Source organism: Cottoperca gobio, unplaced genomic scaffold (assembly GCF_900634415.1).
Source record: "Cottoperca gobio unplaced genomic scaffold, fCotGob3.1 fCotGob3_245arrow_ctg1, whole genome shotgun sequence".
Taxonomy (NCBI): Eukaryota; Metazoa; Chordata; class Actinopteri; order Perciformes; family Bovichtidae; genus Cottoperca; species Cottoperca gobio.
Window position 1 is genome coordinate 512,501 of NW_021166869.1, and position 26,757 is coordinate 539,257.

At 42.2% G+C, this 26,757-nt stretch overlaps 1 protein-coding gene across 3 annotated transcripts in view; it reads right to left on the reverse strand.

Annotated features, from left to right (window-relative positions):
- esr2b (estrogen receptor 2b) overlaps positions 1–26,757 on the reverse strand; it is an 85,875-nt gene that overhangs the window by 6,627 nt on the left and 52,491 nt on the right. The window contains exons 4-10 of one of the 3 annotated variants that reach the window (XM_029426841.1): positions 18,353–18,411; positions 12,800–12,869; positions 10,879–10,961; positions 3,635–3,775; positions 2,323–2,522; positions 2,116–2,232; positions 1,486–1,845 (exon numbers count right to left, since the gene is read on the reverse strand). In XM_029426841.1, coding sequence (XP_029282701.1) covers positions 1,486–1,845; positions 2,116–2,232; positions 2,323–2,422 — 577 coding nt within the window. In that variant the 5' untranslated portion in view covers positions 2,423–2,522; positions 3,635–3,775; positions 10,879–10,961; positions 12,800–12,869; positions 18,353–18,411. Of the gene's footprint in view, positions 1–1,485; positions 1,846–2,115; positions 2,233–2,322; positions 2,523–3,634; positions 4,157–10,878; positions 11,228–12,799; positions 12,870–18,352; positions 18,412–26,757 lie in introns of those variants that run through there. The other 2 variants (XM_029426840.1, XM_029426842.1) reach the window with 2 other exon arrangements.

The window sequence follows — 26,757 nt, forward strand, 5'->3', positions numbered from 1 at the left end:
ATTTGAGCTGGATCATCGTGACATGGACGTTTCTTATCCTCTAATGGCTGTTTTAATATGTGGAACATATTTACACGGTGCATTAACGGCTAAATTAACCTCAGAAAGAAGGAAATGGCCGTTCCTCCTCAACAACATGATGCACAGAAACTTCTTATTGACTTATTGTCACCACAAAACCAGTTTGAGAGCCAAAGACTAAAGAGTTTCACCGGTCACATGAAAGACGACACTTCATTCATACGAGACAGACAGACGTTCACACGATGCTGCAGCGGCACCACGTGTGTCTACAGACCCAGGAACAGCTGTAGTGAAGAGTTACAGGTTAACGAAGACAAACGCTCACTTTGTAACTGTTGAACAACTAAAGCTGGAGTTTAACACATCGCTCTCATCAGAGCTGTGTCGCAGGAGTCACATGACAAACACCCCCCCCCCCCCCCCCCCCTTCAGCAACAAGTCTGGGATCAGGAGGAAACTGTCGGCCTCTCTGAAAGTGTGTTTCCTGGTTTCAAACTCTTCACAAACCGCCCTGAGTTTCCCTTTAGCAGGAACACAGACCATAATACTCCGACCCGGATGTTAATGTCATTACTGCACATTCAGCAAAGAGATCAAATGTAAACATAAAACAATTGTGGAGCTAAAGAAAGGTGAAACGGTGCATTTGAGTATTTATTGAAAGTACATCCAGTAAATGAGGATTTTAAAAGAACACACTCGTTCCTCTCGTAACTCCAGAACAAACATCTCTGAGCAGCTGCTGTGTGTTCAGCCCGACAGCCTCGCTCACCTGTCTGTGCTTCTAGATCTCTTACAGAGCAGACAATGCACATCTCAGCTTCACTTCTGACTGAGTGAAGGGAAAGAAGTCTTTGTGATCCCCTCACATTAACATCTCTGCTGGGGAGTCACCTGCTGGGCTGAACACTGGCGGAGAGAACGGGAGAGGAGAGGGATCGGTGGAAGCTTCATGATCGTACTCCACGGCTCCGTTTATCCCTGCGACAATTATCTCAGTTGTTTGTTTATTCAACCATCCGACGCAACATGTGACACACGGCCATGAAGGATGAGTGGAAGAGGTGTTTACTGTTGTTGCCTTTATAGCCCTCAGTCTTGTCTGCAGGCTTTCACACACTGCCTCCAGACGTGTGTGATTATAAAATGAACTGTGATTAAAAGCTCCTCCGTCGAGTCGATACGGACCAAATTAAAACCATCAGCAAAAAACATATTCACACACAAAGCAATGTAAATATTTATTTCCAAAACAAAACAAGAATTAGCCGCTCGTGTCAAGTACAAACTTAAAATGTCAAATTAAATAATCAAAAGCTAAAGTTTATGTAATTTATCTACAACGTTATTGAATCTTTGATGTGAGTTTATGTGGCAGGTTTTAGCATTGGTTGTATATATTTATCTTGTTTTATATTATATGTTAGAAAGGAAAAGACAGTTTGACTTGTTGGAGCTCACCTGGGATCTTTTTCGCCCAGCTGATCATGAGAACCAGTTCCTTGTCTGCCAGGTTGGTGAGCGACATCATCATGCTGGCCTCGGTGAAGGGCTTCTTCATGTCCTCCATGAGGTATATCTCAGGAGGCTCCGCCTCCATGATGCGGGAGATGAACTCCTCTGGGCTCATGGCCGAGTGGTGTGCATGGTTCGCTTGAGGGAGGGGGGCGAGGGGGGCGAGAGGGGCCTCCAGGTGGAGATGCCGCTGGGCACGAGAACCCAGCCCCACCCGGACCAAACCCCTGGCGGAGGGATCCCGAGACTGGAGTCCACCACGGCGGTGTCGGGCTCCTCGATAGCTGCAGCGCTCGCGCCTCACACCTGCAGCAGGAAGACAACCAGATGCACAGAGCGTCACCTGAGACGTCCCTTTGTGCTTCATGCGTCTTGTTTAAGATGCTTCCTTTGAGCCGCTCACAAAACGACGCAGCGCTCAACACTCGAGCCCGACTTTCTGCTTCCCTTAGAGAAATATTAATATCTAATCTCACAATTTACTGAATCTCTGCATAAAACAATCCTGACGAATGATTACAGATTAGTATTTAAGTGATGAGAAAACATCCCTGAGTGACAGAGGTGAGCACCTACCGCACTTCATCATGCCCACTTCGTAGCATTTCCGCAGGCGGCAGGCCTGGCAGCTTTTACGCCGGTTCTTGTCGATCGTGCATTGATTTGTGGCGGGGCAGATGTAGTCATTGTGACCTAAACAGGAAAGGAAACACATTCTGCAGAATTACTTCCACGGATGAGGAGCAGGAATAAATGCTGGACAATCACGCACAAAGTTGATACCTTGGATGCTCCTCTTGAAGAACGCCTTGCAGCCCTCGCAGGACCACACGCCGTAGTGGTACCCCGAGGCGTAGTCGTGGCACACGGCGCAGAAGTGCATGTCGGCTTTACCTACTGCAGATGAACACAAGGAGGAGTTCACGCCTTCCACTCCTTCCCCTGATCTATTCCCCAGCGGCTTGTTACAGCTGATGATGGAGCTGCAGGAAGAAACACAGACACTGTGAAAGAGGACAACTTGACATTTGTCATTAGTCTTGCAACAGGTACTCTTCCGCTAAAAATGTCTCCACACACCACTGTTCAGTCAACTGGGTCATTGCACCAGGAAACTTCATTGTACAAATACAACGGGCATATACATCTCCAGAATCCACGCTCAGTGTCATTAAGACTAAAAACAGAGAAAGAGATGAATCCTAAATCAACTGTTAAATCCATCCACCAGAATCAGTGTGTAAAAGTCAACCGTCTCAGTTCACTGTGGGTCACAGCTCCACTTTAACTCCACAGATTTAACTGGATTCTGTGCTCAGGTTTCCCATCATCCAGCTGGAAAATACTTCAACCACTTTAACTAGTTTGTCCGTCTCTGCTCGTCCCGTCACCTCCACCGACCTCACGTATCTAACCGATGTCACCCGTAAAGTCTTTATAGAATAAAGCTCCTGCATTGAATTCAATTATATCTACATTTTTCTTCCAAATTGGAGTTTCTGTTCGTCTTTAACTCGTACATATACCAAAACAAGTGTACAGTATGTACTGTATAGACTTTATAGAGTATAGAAGAGATGCACGTTCATGATCTCCAAAACGCTGACCAATTTAAATTGAGCTTCTTTCCCCCAAGGACGGATAAGGACGGATTTCTTTTATTTATTTATTTTAATTAAACAGACACAAAAACACAGAATGATCAACAAAAGTTAATAGTAATCTTTAACTTTTTTGACTGTCACCTTAGCGTTAGCGCCCGCCCGCCCCCCCCCCCCTACTTTGCATTACAATCGGGTAAAGACTCGCGTCTCTAATTGCTAATCGTGTGAGCACTGACCGCCGCACAGAAGAGGAAGTCTTGGCCCAGATATCCGACTGTACCCCATAAAGATATTGTGCCGTTGCACCCAGAGTCTAAATGGCCATCAGGCCGATGGTGAGACAGATGGTTCCAATCCAACATATGTTATGACAACTTCTAAAGCTCCATTTCAAGATAGATTCCCCCTCACACTATCAGCTGTTCAGATAAATAAGCCTCTTATAGTTTGCATACTTTGTCCATCCCTTGGATCAGTGTCAGTAAACCTACCTGCTGGCGTTGATGCTGTGGGGTTTGGGCTCCAGCCAGGGTGCGTGTGGGCTGGGCTCATTGTAGACGAGAGGCTGAGGGCAGCGCAGAGTCAGTGAGGGTATGTTAGAGTGGCTGTGGGAGGGCCAGAAGGCTGATGGGCTAAGGGGGGGGCACAGAGATGACGGGCTATCAGTGATGGGCGGCCTGGCATAGCTCATTACAGACGGGCTGTAGAAGGTTAGAGGTCCATGGCTGTGGTTGTACTCGTGGCTACTATCCGTGTACGGAGAGGGGATGCAGACGGTGTGGCTGTCCATGCCCAGAGGAGGGCTGTACACGGCGGACAGGATTCCCGGGGAGCTCGGCCTCTCTGAGGATTTGCTAGAGTCCACCTCCTGTAGCTGAAGCAGCGGTAACGTGTCAGCATCCAGCCCAGGGGAGGAGTCCATGTCAGGGGGAAACTACTGTGTATGTTCACACTGAGGAGGAAGTAGATGATTTAGCTGCTTCCTCTACTGCATGTTCTAGTGAAGACAAGTCCTGTGGCAGAGAGGGAGAAATACTGTGGTTAAAACATTAATGTCGGGTTTTTGTTTGTGCTAATTAGCTAATGTTAGCATGCTAACACCCTAAGCTAAGATGGTGAACATACCTGGTAAACATCAGCATGTTAGCATCTAATCTAAGCAGAGATGTAGATTCTTACGGCGTTCTAACAGTTTCCACTCTGGGAGAATAACTTCTGTAGCTAACCTAAAGTACAACCGCTGTCTCTCTCTGAAAGCACCTTTAAGTCTTATGAATAAAAAGAAAGATGTTTAAAAAGCTATAAAGCAATAAGAAGAATGATTGTGACACATTGTTGTTAAACTTACTGAGATATTTTATGAAGAGGAAGAGGAAGCGGAAGCATCTTTTCTTGGAAATGGAAAAAAACGAACATTACAGGACAAATCATTTTATGGTTAATTGTATCCACACAGAATCAGACTCTCAATATTCAGCAGTTCAGTTCGTACAGCGATCGCCCTTCAGACAGCGGCCTTGGTGGACGCTCGGTGATGTTGATAGATCTTCAATCTAGTGAATCCCCGGGACCCACAGGTGCTCGTTTTGTGATTTGGTCCAAGAGAAATTGATCGAGTGTTTGACGCTTTACGCTGTTCCTCACAGTGAAGGAGAGAAGATGAAGAAAACAACAGCTACTACCGTGTGAAAATGCCAAAGCCGGGTTTAATCCACGTGTATGAAGGTGGCGGTGGCCCAATTACAACACCGGAAGGTTGTGAGTTCAACACCAGGGCTGCCACATTGTGCCCCTGAGCAAGGGGCTTAACCCTGAGTTGCTCCAGAGAGAGACTGTCCCTGTAGCTCACTGTAAAAATGTTGGGTTGTGTTTGAGGCACGGCATGTTGCTGACTGATCAAACTCAAGCCTAAGGTCCTTTGCACTAATACTAAAGACTGACATGTGGACAGGTGGACAGGTGGACAGGTGGACAGGTGAAGCCCAAAAGGTGTCAAATGTTCTCACAGACTTTGTTACAAGCAGGTATTTTATTGAGCATGTGCACTTTCTTTAATGAGCGAGGTTAAATGACGCAACAGCTTCCTTACTGTGTCAAAGGTGAAGAGAACAGTGCTGTATGTATTAACAGTGCATTTATACTATGATCTTTCTTTCCAGGGAATGTAAAAGCACAAAATGATCCTTCTGAGTGACCTCACGCAGCTTGCTTAATACAGTAACCAAACTGTGCCGGAGAAGCCATCAGCTGGTTAATCAGTGTGAGAATCAACAGCACAGCAGCCGGTAGCTGTGCACAGGGAACCTGACACCACGCATCACAGGTGCTGGGTTTTTGCCTTTATTTAATACTCCACAGCACAAAGAGAGAAAAACAATAAGTAGAGGATATACAGGAGGAGCAAGTAGTGCGATAATCCACTTTAATCTGTAGTACGGTGGCCCTGAAGAGTAGACATGAAGCTATACTTTTATGCTTTACCCCGACAGTAATTCACACGCTGAATGGCGACAACCTCAATTGACTTAATGTCACTAACGCAGCAATACCTATCTAAAGTTTAACATTAGCCAACATAAGATACTGTCCTATCCTACCAGACCAAGTCAGACTGTAGCAGCAAGAAAACCCTGGGCGTATTATATTATATATTATTATTATTATTAAATTAGTTAATTTTACCTTAAGGCCATCAGGAAAAGCTGACATTTAAAGACACAAACTGTTCATTACTTCCTCCAAGTGCCAACACCTGTTAGAACATGTCACATGCAACTTGTGACAATCAATTAAACCATTTAGCAGATAAATACATATTACAAAACCAAAAGATTGATGTCAAACGCGAATATCGATTGCTGAACCCACGCTGTACGGCACCAGCCTGCACTTAGAAGTAAGCTCAGATACTGGGATTCTAAAACTTCCAATAACTGCAGAGTGGACAGGAGACACCATGCCAAACAGTCGCAAGGTCAATCACATCAACAGTCAACATGCGTCTCACACATGTCAGGTCAAAGCGGCCTTGATCAAAACAATGCATGTTCACTCTGAACATCTGCACGATCACAGTACGTCCTAAATGATGTGCGGGACCTCAAGTTGTCTTTTCTAGAGGCCAACAGCGAGCCACGTATCCTTTGTGGTGTCCCACAAGTGATAGTGCTGCAGTCACAAAGCCCCGCTGTGCACATAACCAGTCCAAACATGTTTTAATAACAAGGAATTGTAGATAGATGTACATAGAGGACGTTTGCCATTAACTGAGAGTTCCTGCCACTTGTTCCTCATGTGTTGATGATAAACATCACGGCTTGTACAGTAAACGCAGGTATCATTAAACTTGTCCCAGTTTCCATTTTGAGGGCAACCTTCTAGTGACTTTGAGACTTTGAATGCACCATTAGTTTTGTTCTCTGTGCGGCTGTATGGCTCAAGGTTTCAGTTCAGCGCCTGACACTCAGAATGGACTGAGACCGACCACCTACAGCACGAACTACCACAGCGATCAGCTAACTGCGGCAAAAATGTTGATGAAGTGACTCCTGAACTATTAAAGCAGAAGTACACATTCTTTTGTCCACTAAAGGGCCAAAGATCCTGAATAAATAAGCTTTCTGGCGACAACAATTGGATTGGACCAATTCCAATAATCCTCCAGTCCTCTAATAACTGTAATGTGGTTCCACATTTAAAACCTTGTAAGAACCACCATGAAAGAAGCATTCTTCCTGGCTAAAATCAATTACTATTTATTTAAAAAGATGGTTATATAAACTTTATTTTCTTTTTTTTTTGCCAAATAGTTGATTTGTTGCTTCAAAAAGGGATTTGACATGAAACGGCGTCTGACTGGCAGAGCACAGCGTCCAGTCAGCCAGCCCTTCAAACCACAATCATGCAGGAGTATTGTGTGTCTCCTCGCACTCATTCTGACGTTACATTGGTTGTGAGCGACCGTGGATTTATGCTGTCAGTGAAATCCACTGATAACGCTAAATGAAAATGTTATTGTGGCCATGGAAATTGAACTTTAAGAGCTAAACTAACATAAAGGTTTATAAAACAAACAACTCTGCAGGAGGAGGGGAGGATTCTGCATGTTGGGGAAATTAAACTGTTCCACCACATGCACAATAATAGAATAATTATAATAAAGCTAACTGCCTGGGTGACATTTCACACCTGAATATATTCTCAGACAGAATGAAACACTCGCAGTCTAGCTTTACTTGACTCAATTCAATGTAAATCATGTGGTGAAGCTGCTGCTTAGAAAGCTTGAAGTTAAACATTTCATCGACTGCGGACCATCCACAAGCTAAGACCGCACAATCAATCGGAAAGCTTTGACGTTTCACTTACTTCTGCAGGCGGCGAGGCTCGACAGTTCGGCTTTTACCGATCGACTGTGTCACAAAAGTGTTTTGACAGAACGTCTAGCCAAAGATTGAGCTTTGGACAGATGTGGCAGCCTTCCATGGCAAACCAGCCTGCAGGCAAAGTTCAAAGGTCAGAGTCTTAATTCAACTTCACTGATTAATTCATATCTTGCCACTAATCTGAGACCTGCTGCTTACTTTATCTATTTTTTCATTTACAACTTTATCTATAAATACATAACGATCCAGACGGGACACATTGCCGTTGAAACAAAGCATGAATCAACAACCATACATATCATGCGTGAGTGGCATGAGCAGGAACATGAATACAACAAATACAAAACGTTCTTCAGGAGAACATGGGTTTGCAGGTCAGTACATTTAAAAGCGTGTTTATCTCTCGTGTATGAAAGAGCGTGGAGCAGAACGAGGCTCCCAGCCAGCAGCACATACCGAAACACAAAGACCCCCAGCGGAAGCGTCGGCCCGACCCGACTCCTTCTTTCTCTCAGCCTCACAAAGCCAACAAGGAGCTGCCGGAGGAGAAGAGTTGTGTTGAATTGAAGAGGAGGACAGATTACATGAGAGCGGGAGGAGCTGAACAGAGCTGCTTCTGGCTCTGCAGAATGGACAGGCTGATTATATGGAGTAATTGTACCTGTCACTCCCGCCGCACTGTCTACCTGCCATACGGCTCCGTGCCGACTACTGTACGCCAAGAAACACGGCACATCTTTAGAGAACATCTTCCAAAAACAAAATATCAGAGATTAAATGATTATATTACAAAAAGAAATCAGTTTACTAGTCAAATAAACTGTGGTTACTAACTAATTCATAACAAATGAAGCTGATTCAATACTTCAATAAATGCTAAACATTACCGAGTTCCAGCTTCTACAACGTGAGGTCTTCGTGGTCCTCTGTCGACAGTGAGGATGGTTTGTGGTTATTCTGGGACTGTTATTAAAAGAAGCACTTAGAATGAGTCACCACTCTGGGACATGATATTGAGATTATTTGAGAACATTTCTGGCACGAAGAAAATTCAAAAAATATTTTTTTTAAATCTGCAGATAAATCAAAAGTGCCTCAGCTTTCACTGTTTCCAAATATCAGCACAGCTCAGAGGGCATTATTGTGTTTGTGCTGACCAATCAGTGAGCTGTTTGCCCGTTTAACACATGATGAGGTGCATTACACCTGTAACATCTACTGTTGTTATGGTTACCTGCAAGTAAATATACCTTTAAAACAGTAATTGACTGGAAGTATGTTTGATATCCATCAGTTTAATGGACCAAATATCTTCCTGTTCATTGGATAAGAATTATATATATATATATATATATATATATATATATATATATATATATATATATATGTATGTTCTGTCCAGTATCGGGCTGTTTTCACTGCACAAACAGAGATCGGAGAGTTTTGTGACTGCAGCAGGGAATATAAGAAAGCGTGCTGTCATTAAAGGAGAAGAGAGATGATGAGCATGAGCACATCCCACGGTTTCCCCACGTTCATGTTGACCAACGCAGCTTTATGTGCAACCTTTCAGACATCTTTTATCAAAGTAAAGCGGCTCAAAAGACATAAATCCTCTTCTCAGACGTCTGAGACGTATTCAGGATCTTCAGGCTGCAACACAAAGTGAATAATTACAGGGAACCTTGTTTAGTGCGATACACCCTGATACGACACAAAGGGACCGCACCACTGAGGCTCGACACCCTCCTCTCACTGCTGCACGACCTGCCTGGAAACACCCAATGAGGGCTGCGCCGTGTTATAGTTACACTCTGTGCTCGGGTATCTTGGGTGATGGACGACCTGTGGATGGAGTGGGGGAGGTGTCAGGAATTGTTGAGCAGCGTGACCTTCACGAGTTTTCAGCGCCGGCCGGTGGAATGCTTTTCAACGTGGGTGAAACCCGGAGAACGGAAGGGGATGTGCTCGAAGTCGGACTTCTTATTTCTGGTAACGGCAGGACTTCCCTCCATCCTCCCCTCCAAACACAAACACACACACACACACACTTTCGACTCCCCCATGGCTCAGTTATTTGCGAGTGGAAAAGGAATCTGGTATTTACAGCAACAGCCAGATCATGATTACAAGTCTCAAGGCTGGAGAGGAGGTTGTAGTCTTACATCCTCGCAGGGTTCCAGAGCCTGAACAACAGATTGTGTCCGTTTTGTTGTTGATGTGATAAAATAATCACCAGCGGCGTCTAACGATTAGAGCACAAACCAAATGTCCCTTTCAAAAAGAAATACAGTAGTGTTTTGCATGGGAACGCCTGCAGGACGTTTACGAAGAAACATCACATAAAAACATATTAAAAGTCACTTGTACAGTTCTGCAGACAGACGCTAACTCGCTGCAGGATCCGAACAGATTCATTGTGAGGACAACTGAACCCACAGATCTGATGGGATTACTGTCTGCCGTTTGTGTGTGCACGCATCAGCTGCAGAGAAAGATGATTTAGTGCACAAACTGTGCAGAGGCAGGGACATACTGGAGGAAATAACATTTATTTATCACAACTAGTTCTGCAGAGGAAGCTCCTTACATAAAATCATTGTTTTCAAACGTTGAAATTCTGACAAAAATACAACATTTTGTCTCAATCTTTCCAGTAAATTAAAAATATTTTGCTGGTGACATCTGGACTGTTCCTTCTCTGGAGACACTGAGGAAGATGCAGCAATATAAAAAAGGAAGGAGGGGCAGTCCATGTCTCTGTTATCTGAATCACTTTATGCAATATATAGACAATATCGTGTTTTGTAATTATGGAATTATGGAAACGATAACATCTATAATACCATGACCACTCCATCTGCTGAGGATACTTGTGTGGTACAGCTGAATAATTGATACTAAATGGATCTATATGTGTATCTTCTACGCTCATGGTGCGTTTTCAATCAATAATAACATTAATTATTATGTTCCCCTTCTAGTTCTGCAATAAACTCCTATAAAGATCATCGTTTTCAAATTGATTTAATAACTATATCTTCTTTTTTCTTAAGGGTTGGTTCGAGTTATTGGAATCACACACCTGTTGTAAAGAATCAGTTCCTACATGCATTTGTAAACGGTGGCATCCTGACATTTAGACAACATCGTCAACCAGCACCTAGAACCGAACATCCGATTGTAACCAGTCACATGAAACAGATTTCACTTTCAGCCGCAGAGCAGAGCAGCACCTGTCACTGCAGATCACTGCTCACTTTGTAATCTCAAATGCACCTCGGTCAAACTCTTTCTCTGCCTCTCTTGGTGGAAAAGTTAGACATTAAAAGATATTCTTTGCCACAAACCTGTCAGTGTGTCCAGGTGATGATCAGAGGAAAAGATCAGCTGCTGCTTTTGGACTTCGCTTCTCAGCGCCTCCGTCGCGCCGCTGCAAACAGTCAATGAAGGCAGAACACAAGAACCGTGACGCGTAAAAGTGAAACTAGAAACGGACATCACATGTACCCGGCGCTTATTCCTCCGTGTTATTCCTCCAAGGACTTCTCCAATTCCGTACTTGTCATTAATACTTCCCTTCATTCCCTCTCCAGTCCTCAAAGTGCCAGGTTTAAGGTTTGGTTGATTTGGAGACGTCACTGGCACCGCCTTCTTGGAGAGCTGCCCAGCAGCGCTGCGCACGAGTCAGAAACTTTACTGTTGTTAAAACCGCGAGAATGAGATGCTGCATGTTCATTTTATGTCCATTGATTTGTCTTATGATAATACAATAAAAGTTGAGTAGTGATCAGACCCCGAACTTTATGATTTCCGTGCATCCTTCATCCGCTCAGAGTTAATGATTGAAAGGTGGAACACAATCAAAACAACATGAGGGCCAAAACGGCCTGGAAGCACAATCTGTGGACATCAAATGTATGTTCTCATAAAACCCAATTTAAAACAAAGAGAAAAGAGCCAAAGTCCCCACGTGCATCCTGCTGCAGGAGGTTCGGTGTGGACATGATTAATCTCAGACCCCCTCCAGTCTAAAACTACAGTTTATTGCAACATCTGAGTCAAAGTTATACATTTGGACGAGTAAACAGATGTTGTCTTTATTGTCACCGATAAAACATCTACATTATCAGGATCCACAGCTGCTTTCTGTTGTTAAAGGAGCCAGATTAACCCCATGTGGACGCTGGTCCTCCCCCTGCGTGTGCATGTGTTGGTACAAGTTCATTTAAAAAGCAACATGCATGAATAAAGAATAGATTTTACTACATGGTACAAGTGGAGGAGTTGCTCCCCTATCATTTCCCTTTATGTTTAGTACACACTCGATCATCATTACCTTTAACTCCAGTAATGCATGAACCTGGAGCCTCGGGGCAGGTGCCTGCTTTGCTAATCCAGCCTTGTTTATGAGATTATGCTCACACAGCACATTTTGATATTTAATGGTCACTTCATTCTCTTATACATGTTGTACCTCACATGATGTTTTACTGCTGTTTGTTTCTGCAGTATAACAGGACAGACCTGTAAACAAAATGCTCCCGCTAACCCAAATCTGATGAGGTGCCAAAGAGCAACAACTGTATTCTCAATATTACTACCAGATCAGGAGCTGGACATGACAGGCTCTACAGCAGGGGGGTCAAACTCATGTTAGTTCAGGGGCCACATGCAGCACAATGTGATCTCAAGTGGACCGGAGCAGTAACATCACAGCATGATAACCTGTAAATAACAACAATTCACAACTTTTCTCTTTGTTTTAGTGCAAAAAAGTACAAATACATTCGGAAAATGTTCTAATTTAATCTTTTTACTAAACATTATGAACAACCTGACATTTTTGAAGAAGAAAAGTTGCAATTTTAACAATATTGTGCCTCATTTTATCATTTACACATGTGCGTTACAACGTACAGGTCACAGTGTATCTGCAAAGACACAACACATCTCGTCTCAGGTATCTGGAACAGTATTTTACTTTATCATCAAAACAACTCATTTTTACACTTTGCAAAGTCAAACAGGGGCCGGACTGGACCCTCTGGCGGGCCGGTTTTGGACCACGGGCCGCATGTTTGACACCGCTGCTCTAAAGGAAATCTAACCAGACCAACAAACACCATCAAGCAGTTCACAATCTCCGTCTAGTGACAAATAACACAACTACCTCCCGTCTCCAATGCCCCTTCAGTGTCCACATCATATTTCATTATTAATGACCACTTTATTGCCACAGTAGGGCATGAAAGTAGAGTTTTATCTTACCAGGGGGGGGGGGGAGACACCTGGAGTTGAATATGGAGATGATGTAATCCAGAGGTTTCAAAGTGGGAGGCTAAATGAATAGAAGGGGAAGAGAACGACATTATTATCACATGAGGTCACGTAGAAGAGCCTGAAGAAGAACATGTTTGTGGAGGTAGCTCAGTGAAGTAGTGTCTCCTGCTGGCTTCATCTGAACGACACGTGTTGTGTGTTCTTCCTCCTCCTCCTCCTCCTCTCGTACTCCAGTCGTACTTTCTTTAAATATCTTGCTTTGACAAGTCGATTCCGAAACGTATTCGCTGCCAAAAATGTTTTTAATTTCACGGCTAAGTGAGAGACACGACTGCTCGAGGCACTTGACAACAGCGAGCTCACAACACGTTTCCACACGCAAGCCGTCGAAAGGTCAGCCCCGCCCACTCCGATATTCCAGACTTTTAATTGGCCGAAAACAAATCATATTCAAAATTGTTTAAAAATCCAAAATAGATATATAAAGATAAAAGAAGATCAATAAATCAATTTGCTCTTTAATTTTACATCCACATGAGCAATTAATGCAGTAATATAACAGACACTTATGAGCTTCTGAATCACATTCAACACACCAGGTGACCAGGTCACATCTGTGATGTGCAGGAGCAGTTAAAGGGTTAGTTCAGATAATTGGTTACTCTGTGTGTAAACGTGCAACCTGTCTGTACACAGGGAATAATGAACCACGTACAGAAGTGGCTCAATCTGTCAACGTCTCCACCATCTGTCTGTTTCTGTCCAGTGTTGTTGCCTATAAAACGTCTCAGACTCATGTTGTTAGTGAAACGTCGCTGCCTGGAGTTTAAATGGCTTCAATATAACTGCTGATCCAAAGTCATTTTAAAAACACTTACTTCTTGTTGCCACTTGGAGTTGCCAACGTACAACAGAGCCAAGAGAGCAGATTCAAAATAGAATAGAAACATAAAAATCGCCCCCCCTCCCCCCCCAACACACACACACACACACACAGCTGTCAACACTTACACACTGGAGTAAGAGTAAACCGTTAAATTATTCTCAGCCTGTGCATGTTTTCATTTGCCAATCAAGTGCTTCATTAGCCAACCAATGACCACAGCTATTTTAATGTTACGCTGTTGGTCTTTTTGTTTGTGTGTGTGTGTGTGTGTGTGTGTGTGTGTGTGTGTGTGTGTGTGTGTTTAAACAGTGGAGCTGTAATTAGAATACACTTTTTCAGTGAGAGTTTGAACTGAGATGCGTCTCTGACTGCTTTGTCTGGGAGGATTTACAGTTCCTAGATGGCCCTTTTGATTAGATTTCCACCTTTGATTTATATTTTCTAAACTCCTCTCAGCACTATAAGGTCATCCTGCTTTATTTCAGCCATAATCTACATGCAGCTGAGGTGGTCGGCAGGTTCAGGGCTGCACAGTCACACATTTCACTGCTCAAATGAGATCATTTAACGGAGCTGGATTGCAGAGCTTGTCTGACATTTTGAAGTTTCTAAGGCCACTAAAAAGAGACAAAAGGGTAAGTCGAACTGATTAGGGCCTTTGGCCGAGAGTCTGCTGTCAATGCTACGTAACAATATCATGAAAGTGTAGAATATTTCTAATACTAGCAATTAGTCCAGTCCTAACCTTCCTTTGTGGCCTTAGAGCCCGGAGTGGCACCGACCAAGCCATTTGCATTTTCTCACAAAACACGTGTTGAAAGCTCGGTAACGCGGGGACTACTTGTCCTCCGGGTCACTAAGCAAGACATAATTAACTATGTTAATTGCACAGTGTATTTGCACCCTCCACTCCTGTCTCACGACTGACTGACAAACTGCAAGCTGTATCTTTTCATTCTGTTCTTCTTAAAGAGCGATTCCAAAGCTCAGGGCCACAGACCTGTAATTAATGTTCCTCTCTACAGGAACAATCTTTCCTTAACCTCAATGTTTTGGTTGTTCAACCCAAACATACCTGAACCACAGTTTGGTTATCATCACAACCACACTGTAGCTGCTCTGCACAGATATTGTACAAAGTGGTCATTGTAGGTAATCTAGGTCACGTTCTTGCCTGGTGATTTAGTTGAGTTGTACTCTGGCAGAGCTTCTTCAACGTTGGACTTCCTGACAGTGTGTTCCCTCAAAGGCCAGCCCTTTAAAGACATTACAAATGTTATCAGACGATTAAACGTTATCAGTGGTTATCACGACCATCCTCATGTGCCCGACGGGCCGAACGGCACCTACTACTTTCTCAAAGTGAAACTTCAAACCAACATGCTGCAGAACTGAACACAAACCCACTTGGTTAGGTTGAGGAAAAGATCGTGGTTTTAACTTCAAATAAGTTTGTTGAGTGAAACTTTAAGTCGTGAACACAAAGTCCTGTGTTTTCTGTCCGATCCATCGCCCCTGACCTCTTTATACCGTCACCTGACTTCTGCCTTTGCTGTTGTCATAATTACGACGGTCGCTAAAGGTCGTCGTCTGCTTGTATTCCTTCTTCCTGGTGTAGCAGGCACCTTGCAAAGTCTTCTCTACGTGGAAGCTGTGCAAGAATTTACTCTCAATTGCAACGATCTCGGCAATACCATTAAAGGTTTCCTCTAAAATGTCCGTGTCCTGCGTGCTGGTGTGACCAAGCCCACTACCAATATGGTGGATGTGAAGAAGATACACTTTGCTTCATGCTTTGAAAAAGCAGCAATTAATCCCCAAGGAGCCACATATCAGACGTCAGGGGAGCGTTAAGTGTCCCATACATTAAATAGGGCAGTTTTAGGACCTGCACTTGACAAAGTGGTTCTATTACGTCTTCCTCTTAACACCTTATATGTCAAAAGTCAACAGCCAGGAGGATGAAGTGCACAAAAATTGGACTGAGTCAGGAGAAACGAGATGGAGGAGAAATATACACGACCGAGTCTTTCAGCAGCTGCAAGATTGTTGGGAAGAGTGTTAGAATACTTTAAACGTGACGTCTTGAATCCTCAGCAGAAACATGAAGCAGAGAGGAAGGCTGGAGGAGAATGAAGCAAAGTGGGAACAAATGGAGTTTTGATGGAATGCAGCCTCATATTCTCCCGTCTGTACGTTTCCCTCAGAGGACTCATTCATCGCTTTTATAGTTCTTTAGAAGACAGAATACTTCTTCTGATTCATGGATTCTTTCTCTTCCCAATTCAATTATCAGAAGATAATTTGCCATATAAGTCGCTGACACAACACACACACACACACACACTGCAGCAGTATGTTGCATTCGATTCGAAAAAGTCCCGAGTAAGAGGGAGGAACTGTGTGTTCCCTCTTGTGTTCTCCTTTAGCCTTTGCTCCAGTAGCACAGAGACCAGCGAGGGAGAAAGAGCTAAATGTCCAAATTCTTTGCAATTGCAATCTGATTCATCCTTTGCCCATTTTTTGTTTTTTTATCATGTCTGAATTAGTTTCATTGGCCCTCTGTGCTTCGGCTGCTCCGGCAGTAATGACAGACGGGGAGAAGGAGCCGGATTCCCGGCGCTTTCATTCACCTGCTGTCTATTACTCCGGTAATAGATTGAATATTTTACTGCATGCACTTCGAGGTGAATCACAGGTTAAGTCAGGAGGGGTCAGAGCGCAGGCATGGAGGAATAATGTATCGTGTCACTGGGGAGGGGAAGCAGAGTCACAACTGAATTGTTATTCTCTCCTGGTTTCTAATGAAATTCTTTATTCAAGATGTATTTTAAATGTTGGATTAAAGTAAGTCAAAGTAGTATTTTATTAATTAGAATTCATTCATTTCATTAAAGTGGAATTGATATGCTGACACAACTTTGGTCCGTCTCAGTCTCCAGACGCCGCGCGGCAGTGGAGATGCACGTGTATACAGTTTAACGGGATTATAGTGAAATGATTGAGGCTTTGTTTGGGAGTCGCACTTCCTGTTTTTGGTAACGTTTAACTCTCATTCATGTCAGAGGTTGAAAGCACTTATTGCAGGAGGCTTTGGACAAAAGCTTCTGCTAAATGACTGTAACTTTAATAAGCTACTGTTTGCTAACTTCTTCGCTATAATAACTTTAGAAGGCAGTGATTTGTCAAAGTTCCTCTGCCCCCAAATGGCCAAACTAAATAAATGAATGTAGGTTTAAAACCTATTCATACATTCTGAACCATTGAGCTTTACTTTATATTAACGTTTTATTAACCTGCATAACAAAATAAGTTCAATTCATTGATCCTAAAACGTTCTCTGCTTATTCCGAAGCGATCATTAAAGAAAAGATCTGTGTTGTTACGCATCATTTATCAAGCAGACTTTAAAACAAACTACATCACCTCCTTCCTTCACAACTGTTTCCTGATAAACGTGTCTTTGAGCTTTTGCCGACTTTTAATTGTGATTTGGATCCGCAGAGCAGAGCCGTGTGGGAGTGAGGAGGAGCGGCAGGAGAGGTTACCTTGAACTCTTGTACCTTCAGTCTTGTGGAAATCCTTCTCTTGTCTGGGAAATTTAGGGCTTTTTTTTCCAAATTCTCTGGCAGGACACGGGCTGCTTTTGATCCTTGACCACAAGACACGAAACCCCTGACGGCAGTTCTTCATAAGAAACTCCCTCTTCAACGTGAACATGAGCTCCATGACAGAAATGACATTTCACGCTTTAGTTAGCGGATATATCCAGGAAAGAGAATCTCCAGCATTACCGACATTCGCGAGTATCAAAGCTGAGAGTCCACACTGAAGTTAATTTTAACTCAATACAGCATCCTGCAGCCCAAAATGCAGATACATCCGCCGCTGAAAATAGTCCCCCTATTGTTGTTTGCAAAATACTACATTGCCTAGTTATTCTAGGAGCCCATGAGAAAAATATAGTATTATCCTTCATTAACTCATCCTGGTTGTATCATTTATATTGAAGGAATGCTGTCAAATAAAATAGATTATAACAATTATTTGACTTTCATCATTATAAATAGGCTTCAATAAGGATTTTCAATGAGACTCAAAATAAATAAAAAGCAAAGGAGAAAAGTCTAAAACTCAACTCTTGCTGCTGCAGAGTTTCTCTCACATAGAAGAGATTTAAGTTACATTTTAATGCTATTTTAGAAGATTTATGAATTTTGTCATTTGTCACTATCGCTGCCTAAACTTCACATCCCTTCAGATGTGCAGAAACACAACATGTTTCTCAGTTTCCCTGATGCTCGTCCATTCTGGAGATTATGTATCAGGGCCATCTTCAACAATATAATTGACTGGAAACACGCTGCCAGAGAACACAATCCAGCAACTCCATTTAGAATCATTTAGTCGTAAATAAAAGTCATTTCTAGGAGACTGTGTTGTGCAACTTCAGGGTTGATCCACTGTACTTAATGTGGCTGTGCACACACATTATAATATCTGTTCATACAAGAGTAAAGCGAACTCGCAGGACACAGAGTTACAGATGTGTTCGGCCCGTGTTTGCAGAAAAAAAGCAATTCTCACACACACACACACACACACACACACACACACACACACGCCCAGAGAGAGAAACTGGTCGATCACTTTACCTTCCATCGTTGTTGTCTGCTTGTTGCTATGGGACTATTAGCACTCGCCCACTGGTCCTCTAAAGCCAATAAGCACAAACAAAGGAACACACAATAAGGTTAAGGGAGAAAAGACGGCAACATTAGGTGTGTGTGTGTGTGTGTGTGTGTGTGTGTGTCAGCGGAAAGTGGCAAGTGAGTAATCTGTTTTTAATTAGCATAGTCATCTCAGTAGAGTCAGTGGAGCTCGCTGCCATTTAGTGCAGATATAATGTTTAATTTCATTCAAAGGTAAAACACTTTGGATTATTAAAGAGATGCTGTCAAGGGATAAAGATGAGTTTGAGTGTTTTACTCAGTGATGACAAACTACTTAAACCCATTCAATCAGAGCATTCAATTAAAAACTCTTCAGCTTGCATGTTTTAAATTAGAGGAGCTAATGTTGTCAAACAGGGTCCATTATTAAAATGTTGTGCTTGCAATTTTTTTTTAATATATTTTGGGAAATTCTCTTATTTGTGCTCTTGCTGAGAGTTGGATAAGAAGATTGATGCCGGTCTCATGTCTGTACGCTAAATATATAATACTACATAAATGCCCCAATCTCTATAAACAGATTCTGCATTCATATACAGTAACTCTGCAGTAACTAGTAACTCTGCAGTAACTAGTAACTCTGCAGTAACTAGTAACTCTGCAGTAACTCACCAGTAACTAGTAACTCTGTAGTAACTCACCAGTAACTAGTAACTCACCAGTAACTCTGCAGTAACTCTGCAGTAACTGACCAGTAACTAGTAACTCTGCAGTAACTCTGCAGTAACTCTGCAGTAACTCACCAGTAACTAGTAACTCTGCAGTAACTAGTAACTCTGCAGTAACTCTGCAGTAACTCTTCAGTAACTAGTAACTCTGCAGTAACTCGCCAGTAACTCTGCAGTAACTCTGCAGTAACTCTGTAGTAACTCACCAGTAACTCACCAGTAACTATGCAGTAACTCACCAATAACTCTGCAGTAACTCTGCAGTAACTCACCAGTAACTCTGCAGTAACTCACCAGTAACTCACCAGTAACTCTGCAGTAACTCTCCAGTAACTCACCAGTAATTCTGCAGTAACTCACCAGTAACTCTGCAGTAACTCACCAGTAACTCACCAGTAACTCACCAGTAATTCTGCAGTAACTCACCAGTAACTCTGCAGTAACTCACCAGTAACTCACCAGTAACTCACCAGTAACTCTGCAGTAACTCACCAGTAACTCACCAGTAACTCACCAGTAATTCTGCAGTAACTCACCAGTAATTCTGCAGTAACTCACCAGTAATTCTGCAGTAACTCACCAGTAACTCTGCAGTAACTCACCAGTAATTCTGCAGTAACTCACCAGTAACTCACCAGTAATTCTGCAGTAACTCACCAGTAACTCACCAGTAATTCTGCAGTAACTCACCATTAACTCACCAGTAATTCTGCAGTAACTCACCAGTAACTCACCAGTAATTCTGCAGTAACTCACCAGTAACTCACCAGTAATTCTGCAGTAACTCACCAGTAACTCTGCAGTAACTCACCAGTAACTTTGCAGTAACTCACCAGTAACTCACCAGTAACTAGTAACTCTGCAGTAACTCTGCAGTAACTCACCAGTAACTATGCAGTAACTCTGCAGTAACTCTGAAGTAACTCTGCAGTAACTCTGCAGTAACTCTGCAGTAACTCACCTGTAACTCTGCAGTAACTCTGCAGTAACTCACCTGTAACTCTGCAGTAACTCACCAGTAACCCACCAGTAACTCACCAGTAAATATGCAGTAACTCACCAGTAACTCACCAGTAACTCTGCAGTAACTCACCAGTAACTCTGCAGTAACTCTGCAGTAACTCACCAGTAACTCTGCAGTAACTCTGCAATAACTCTGCAGTAACTCACCAATAACTCACCAGTAACTCACCTGTAACTCTGCACTAACTCACCAGTAACTCACCAGTAACTCTGCAGTAACTCACCAGTAACTCACCAGTAACTCTGCAGTAACTCACCAGTAACTCACCTGTAACTCTGCAGTAACTCACCAATAACTCACCAGTAACTCACCATTAACTCTGCAGTAACTCACCAGTAACTCTGCAGTAACTCACCAGTAACTCACCTGTAACTCTGCAGTAACTCACCATTAACTCACCAGTAACTCACCAGTAACTCACCAGTAACTCTGCAGTAACTCACCAGTAACTCACCAGTAACTCTGCAGTAACTCACCAGTAACTCACCAGTAACTCACCTGTAACTCTGCAGTAACTCACCAATAACTCACCAGTAACTCACCATTAACTCTGCAGTAACTCACCATTAACTCTGCAGTAACTCTGCAGTAACTCTGCAGTAACTCACCTGTAACTCTGCAGTAACTCACCAGTAACTCACCTGTAACTCTGCAGTAACTCACCAGTAACTCACCAGTAACTCACCTGTAACTCTGCAGTAACTCACCAGTAACTCACCTGTAACTCTGCAGTAACTCACCAGTAACTCACCAGTAACTCACCAGTAACTATGCAGTAACTCACCAGTAACTCACCAGTAACTATGCAGTAACTCTGCAGTCACTGGCTCTGAAACAAGCCAAGCCCAGAAACCGGCTGTTTTACGAAACCAAAATCTGATAAATTCATAATTATCCGATGTTTCCTCTCGTGTGGGTCAAACAGGTGTGTCATCTAGAAACGTCTGCTCACAGAGAACAGACTGAAGTAAAGTCCTACAGCACTCTGCTGCCATGGAGACGTGGAGGTTGATTATCCAACGCGGGCCTCAGGCGCGGAGGGAAGTGAACTGATTCAACTTGTGTTTTTCACTGCAAGAAAGAAAAAATTCTGGCATGATATGGCGTATTCATGTTTTAAATCTCATCTCCAAACATGACATGATCTACCTCTTCCACCTGAATCGTATCCGTCTCTCACTTCCTTTATTACCTTATGTTAAAAGCAACAGTCAAATTAAAGTTGACATTTTAGGCATTTAGCTGGTGCTGTAATCCAGAGAGTATTTGGAAGTTTTGCTTGAAATGTCATCAGGAATTCTACTTTTATGTGCTGGTGTTAGTGTGGGATTGAGGAAGATTTATGTCTGTGTAGCTAATGTGATCTTGTTGAAATTGAAAGTGAATTTTACTTTATATGACAAGACCTTTATTTCAAATAGTTTAATAAACTTTACCGTCTTGAAGTTCTACCACTGTTGAATGTGGAAGGGATTAAACTCCACGTCCACAGATTTTAGAGGGTTGTGTTTCTTTTATTGTCTTTCAAAAAAACAACCGCAAACACATAATAAATATTTGTTCTGTAACGTAAGCATCTTATTAAGCACGCTCCGTGTACCAGTGCATTAACTGCATAATTAGCCGAGCATTACAGGGTTTACAGTCTAAACTTAAAAGTCAAATATTTAAGTTTATATATTTATAAATATATTTATTAATAAATATATACTTATAAATATATATATTTATAAATATATATATATATATATATATATATATATATGTATTAATATATATTTATAAATATATATATAAAAATATATATATATATATTCTACTTTAAGAGTCATTTATGCAGGTGCAACTTTGAAAGTGTCATAACTCCCGAAAATACAAACATTTACAAACAAATATTCCATGTTTCTGTCATCGTGTGAGGATTATGATACGTTAAGAAGAAAATTGGTATTTGTAAAATGTGAAATTACTTTCATATGTCTCTAACTGCATCATGTGAAACACAGAACATGATGTTTTCTGCAGACGAGTCATGCTGTTTAATGAACAGCAGGTTTAAAACAGATATTTGCAGCAGCTGCAGTCCATCACTTTAAGTGGACGAAAACTCCATTTGATCAAAGTTGTGCAGAAGTGCAGACGCCGTGTTGCTGTTTAAAGCTCTGATCAGATGTTCTGCTGTGTGCGTGTCACCAGAACAGAAAGAGCAAGAGGTCAACAAGCATCTGTATCATCCTGGTTGCTATGCAACGCACATTATTGGGAACGACGTAGAAGCCACAAATTAGCATTTTCCACCTAATGCACGGTAACAAAGAGGATAATGATCAGGAAAATAACAGACAAGAGGAAGTTGGCGGAGGTTTCTCTGAAGAAAGTGAAGAGGCCAATCTGAAACAGAGGACAAGGGAACACAACGTCCCAGCAGAGGTAACCAAGAGCATGTTGTGCAAAACTAAACCTTAATAGCGCCCGTTTAAAGGACCACTTTCACACTCGTGCCACACGTGAAGCAGCTAATCTGTCCAACATGCTATTTCTCAGATACGTGCAGCGTTTGAATCAGGCGCCTTCCCGCCAAACTGAAAACTAGACGCTTTAAAGCTGCATTAACGCATTGTTTTTGGCCACTTAGGGGCCTTTTAAAGTTCTTAATGCTAAAGTGTTAACGTGTTGCAACATTTGTAAGCCGTTGTTGCATCATCGGGTGGATACTTTATCTCTTATCTGCATGCTGACATGTGGAAAGTTAACTTGGGAAATCAGGTTTCTCTAAAGTCCGAAATGAGTTTTTTTGTTTACACAATGTTCCAGAGAACCGACTGTACCGACTGTAACCCAGTTAAAGACAAACAGAGTCCACTTTATTGGTTTCGGTGAACTTTCACAGGTCTTTACCCCCCAAGATGCAAACTTTTAACTCTTGAGAGCACATTTTCTCCATGTGTTTGCTGCATGCGTCTGATCAGCTTTGTGGAAGATTGTCTCTTTCTATTAAAGCCTTGAGTGGTAATTTATAGATGAGTGTTCTCGTTTAAGAACATGAAGTAACACACAGAAGGTCCAGTAAATGAAATATTATCATTTAAACCTTGGGAAGGCTTTTAAGTCATGCTCCAATAAAAGGATTCATATCTAAATGACATTGAATCATGTCAAAGAGATTATAAACACTGAACACGAGATCAAAGATTGTCTCGACTCTGGATCTTTATACAAACCACTTTGTAAAGCCTCAGAGAGCGCACCTCAAGTATCTGTGATCATACTTCTATGCACAAGCACACAATGAGTTGGTCTGTAAACTGTGTCACCTTCTGTTGTACGTACAGCAACTGCAAATAGAGCAAAAGTAAAGACATAATGTAATACAGGGGTCTTCAACGTTTTTCAGGCCAAGGACCCCCAAACTGGTGTAGCATGGAGCAGGGACCCCCTGCTTTAATCGAAGGGGGTGGGGGGGGAGGATGTAAATGTGCTATATATTTTTTTTTTGATATACAAACAATTTCACGACCCCCCTGCAGTACCACTGTGGACCCCCTGGGGGTCGCGGACCTCCTGTTGAAGACCTATGATGTAAACTATTAGTAGGGTCACATGTCTAGATGTTATTAATTCTATGATTTGATTTGCAGGTGGAAAGTCTGCCACAATATCTGCTTGTAAACACTTAGTTTGACTGTATTTATATTGGACACATCCACTAACACTTCGATTACTTGAGATGTCAACAGCTGTCACTGCTTAAACACACTTCAACTATCCCTGCCACCTCAGACTCCACTGAAGCTTACATTTCGATTACTTTCATGTCAGGCTCCCTAAAGGAATTATCACCCACAAATGTTACCATTTGTACAGCAACTACTCAAACTGTGTTACTTTGAATGCTGAAAGAAAACCTTGTGATCCAAAAACTGAGCCTTGAAGAATTTGAGTAAATGTGTTCAACACACTATAAACATCTACCAACATCTGTTTACAACCGTCACACAACTGGTGCAGAATAACCCGAGCCTCGTTCATCCAGTGGTGCGCTCAGTGCTTCACAAACACACGCATTTGAGCCTTGCACGTTTGCATGTTTGAACTATTTCAAACACTTTTGCACGAACCGTCTCACGCTTGCAGACGACTCGTCTCCGCAAAGTCTTTGTTTTTCTTTGCCTGAACAAAGTTTCCTGCAAGAATTCCAGGTAACACCGGGTGAGCTTTCTCTACGTACACTTCAACTGTTTTATAGTTCTTACAATTCAACTGACACTTCATCTCACGTGCAAGTTTGAACTGTTTGCACGCATGTTTTACTGAGTACTGCTCACATACCAACTGACACTTTAAATGCCACTTCAGCATCGAGTCAAATCTAAAAAGACTTAAAGAGCTCTTCCTCTCCAACTACTTTTTTTTGTGCTTTTAACTGCTTGCACTTAAACTATTTAACTGTGTTCGGCTTTACAAACTCAACAAACACTTCCAACCCTTACGGTGCTTCAACATCACCTGAACCTAAAACTAAAACTAGAATCCGTTCACTACATTTAAACAGACCTGATTGGTCACTTCAACTGCTTTCAGTTCTTACATCTTACATGCAAAAAGACACTAAGACTTCAAGGTATTTTAACCTGTTTGAACTTTGGTTCTCCTGATGATGCAACTTTTCTAGTTTCAGTCGTCGAGTCGCAAAAACTTTGGAGATTTTCAGAACAGCTTATCCATTTCATCTCCGCAGATAAACTCAGCCAACCATTTAGTCTCATTAACTCTGGGACTGATACAGTAAACACGCTTTATTACAGCACACGGCTGAAACCGGAGAGGATTGTTTGCTCACTTTTAATAAACGCTCTCTTAAAATCCTGAGGGCTTTATAGGAGAAACGGAGCAGTGACAGATGAATACTCATGCGAGCAAAATGAGACGTCTCCCCCGAGGAGATCTAATACCTTTCATTAGACTCTGGCTTTACTGGTGAACCTTCTGTCAGAAAGGTAGAGTTTCCTCTTTTTTTTTTATTAAATCTATCAGGCTTTTTATTAGACATTTCTTTTTTACTCTCTTATTCCTTCCCAAATAACTGTCTTCAATCTGAACTGGCAGACACTTTAATGCACCGAGCGGGCTTCTCCTTACCGCACCAAAGCAATGACACTATTCAGCTCTAACCTTTTCTCTCTGTTGGCACCGCACTATCTCCGACAATGGAACAGGAGGAGGTTAATACAAGTTTGGCGGTAAGAAAAGTATATTCGGAAAAGGTTCGTACTCTTCACTCTCCATCCTTGTTCCGTCTCTTGATTGTTCTCTCGTTGCACAAAAGGGCCTTTCAGTGTCCAGATGTGATGGGAAATGAAATCCAGAGTAAAATCAGGGAATGGTGAGAAACACAAAAGGAGGAGGACTTTCAATCAGGGAGAAGTCTTTCTATCTGCTTAAGATGGGAGCGAGACAACACCTGGCGTGATCATCTACGGGTTGCCTGTTTCACATTAAGGTGACATGTAGAGATAAACTTTACATCGACGCACACACGGGAGCGTTTGCTATGAAATATTTGCAGGAATAAAACAGGTAGTTTGTGTATCCAATAGTTTCTATTACAAATGGATGAAATGACTATATGCAACGTTAAAGGAGACAAAGATCCCCTCTGTACTTGTTCTGTGCTCTATGGAGCGTTTTAGCGTCTTTCAGGTGATTGTTTTGGTTTTCAGCACGAAAATTAGAAAGGCATCATATGTGAGTGATGCTCCTTCCTGTCGCACCTGCACTCTGAAAGATGTGCTCGGCTGGAGTTTGGGAGGAGAGAAAGGTGGATGTGAGGAGGCTTAATGGCGCCATCTGTTGAACATGTCAGGTTTTATATTTTGGATTTTTTTTCAGCAGCCTGGATATGAGTGTGATTGGTGGTTTGATGTTATTCATGGATTATCTGATCCAAATGATTGACATGTTAAAGTGAAAACTTTTATTTCCAATATGGCAAAAAGAAAAACATTCAAGATAAAAACTACACCCTGAAGAAGAAGTTTTATTATTGATATTTAGTTTTTTGTCCAGAATCTGTTTAAGTTTGTGCTTCGTCTCCTTGATGGAATAATAATGCCCCAAAATCTCTAAAATTAACAGTTTTCCAATATTTATAAGAATATACAACATGTACAAGGACTTTTACTTTGAATGACTTGTTTTGACGTTGTGCTACGAGTATTGTCAAGTTACTTTCTAAATGTGCAGCTTTCCCTACTTGAAAGGGATGGAAACATCTACCCAAAGTTTTTTAACTGGATCCAAAAGACCAAACTGCTCTGAGGGGGCAATTCAAGCTTGGCAGAGTTGTCAGTACCAACCCAGACAGCAAAGGCATCGTGAGGGACGTCAAAGTAAGAATCGTCCCAAGCTACCATGTCCCAATGACAAAAGCTCTGAAGGCAAAATCAATGCATCCAACCCCAGCTACCATCCTTCACAGGGATGGTAGGAGGCTGGTTGTTTTACTACCTGCCGAAGAACAAGAGAATGGCCGAGTCACAAATGCATTTTGACACTGAACTGGAATAACAAAGTTTGCCTTTTAACGCTTGCGATCTTCCCAGTAATCTCACGGAAAGACCGAGTGGGGGGTGTCA